Below are 1,336 nucleotides of genomic sequence, written 5' to 3' on the forward strand. Positions count from 1 at the left end.
TTGAGTATAAGCTGAGTAATGAAGAGTAGGGTTGGACACAATAAGAAATAACGACTAGAATGCATGTGCTCTTTCGCATATCAGTGGCGTGTGTCTTCTTCCATTTCGCAGACTCATGCATTTCCTCTAGCAAAGACTTCTTTTAAGGTGGTGCCTGTGGTTATAGAGCGAAAAGGGTAGGGCGGAGACCATTGTCTTTGCAAGCATGTGGGAAGTTGAGCCTAAATTTAGGAAAAAATATCGCACTTTTCCTTTCCCAGCGATCCTTGATTGTATTTCCTACTGTTCTCAGAAGGATGAGTGATCCCTACAGCCTGCCATGCGGACACACTCTGCTTGCACTTCTGTCTGCAGCAACACACCAGAGCCATAACTGCAAGCTTCATTTACTGTCATGCGACATTTGAAGTATCTCCGCTGCGTCCCAACTACACCATTGGGGCTTAGGTCTATCTGCTCCAGTCGCAATGGGTGCTGGAGGAGCCGAAACTGCTGCAAGAGCAGAAGCTGGAGAAGCATTTGGGAATCCCAACCTCTCCATGCAGTGCAGCACTTGGGAGAAAGCAGTCGAAGTGAAAGTGTTCGACATTTGCCACCACCGTCAGCGTAATATCTATCTGCAGTGATGTGCGAACCTCCTCGAGAGTGTAAGCTTCAGTTCTCTTCAAATAGTACCATATGTTTTCCATTTTGGCTCCTTGCATACCTATGTCGAGCTGATAGCTAATCCATTTGCTCCTGGAAATGCGAGATGTGTAATTGATCACCGAGCCTAAACATTTCCTGTCCATTCAGTTGCTGTAAAAGTAAGCACTCTGTCCGTGACATGATTTGGCTAAGTCCTTTACAATAAGCTGCTAGGAGTCTCAACTCACTTTGCTTGTCATACGTTACGGAATATCTCCTTTACATTCCTTCATGGAGTTTCGCCTGATGGTCTGCGTGCAACTTAGTGCCCTCTCTCATTACAAAGCGAAAATTGAACCCGTATTTAAAGCATTCGCAGGGGTTGGAAATTTCTTAATCAAGGAGGGCGAAGAAGACAAACGAAGAGGTATTTGCTGCCTTGGAGGACACAGTGCTGGACCTGCGTATGGCTGAGAGCAAATCGTTGAACGCTGCTGGAGCTAAACTGGAGATGGTGAGCATGACAGGCGACAAGATGATGTGCCCACTCGTATGGCGAATCACAAACGTACCTGTTGGGGTTCACAAGACGCAGGATGTATCTGCGTAGCTGAAAGCGATCACAGTAAGTGGCAACGCTGGTGGCGTGAGCATTGCCATTTTATCCTTTGACTGCAGTTATTGGTGCTACTGCTTTCCCTTCCTTGCC

At 46.8% G+C, this 1,336-nt stretch overlaps 1 protein-coding gene across 1 annotated transcript; it reads left to right on the forward strand. All coding sequences in view use genetic code 11, as the record gives it.

The window, feature by feature from the left end:
• Positions 1 to 467: 467 nt before the first annotated feature.
• EGR_08984 (hypothetical protein) lies at positions 468 to 1,237 on the forward strand (the record flags this gene model as incomplete). The annotated part of the gene is made up of 2 exons (XM_024498233.1): positions 468 to 622; positions 1,030 to 1,237. 2 exons carry the CDS (start codon positions 468 to 470, stop codon positions 1,235 to 1,237), a joined length of 363 nt encoding a protein of 120 aa, XP_024347375.1.
• Between the last annotated feature and the right edge of the window lie 99 nt (positions 1,238 to 1,336).

Source organism: Echinococcus granulosus (genome assembly GCF_000524195.1).
Source record: "Echinococcus granulosus chromosome Unknown EG_S00126, whole genome shotgun sequence".
In the NCBI taxonomy this organism is placed as follows: Eukaryota; Metazoa; Platyhelminthes; class Cestoda; order Cyclophyllidea; family Taeniidae; genus Echinococcus; species Echinococcus granulosus.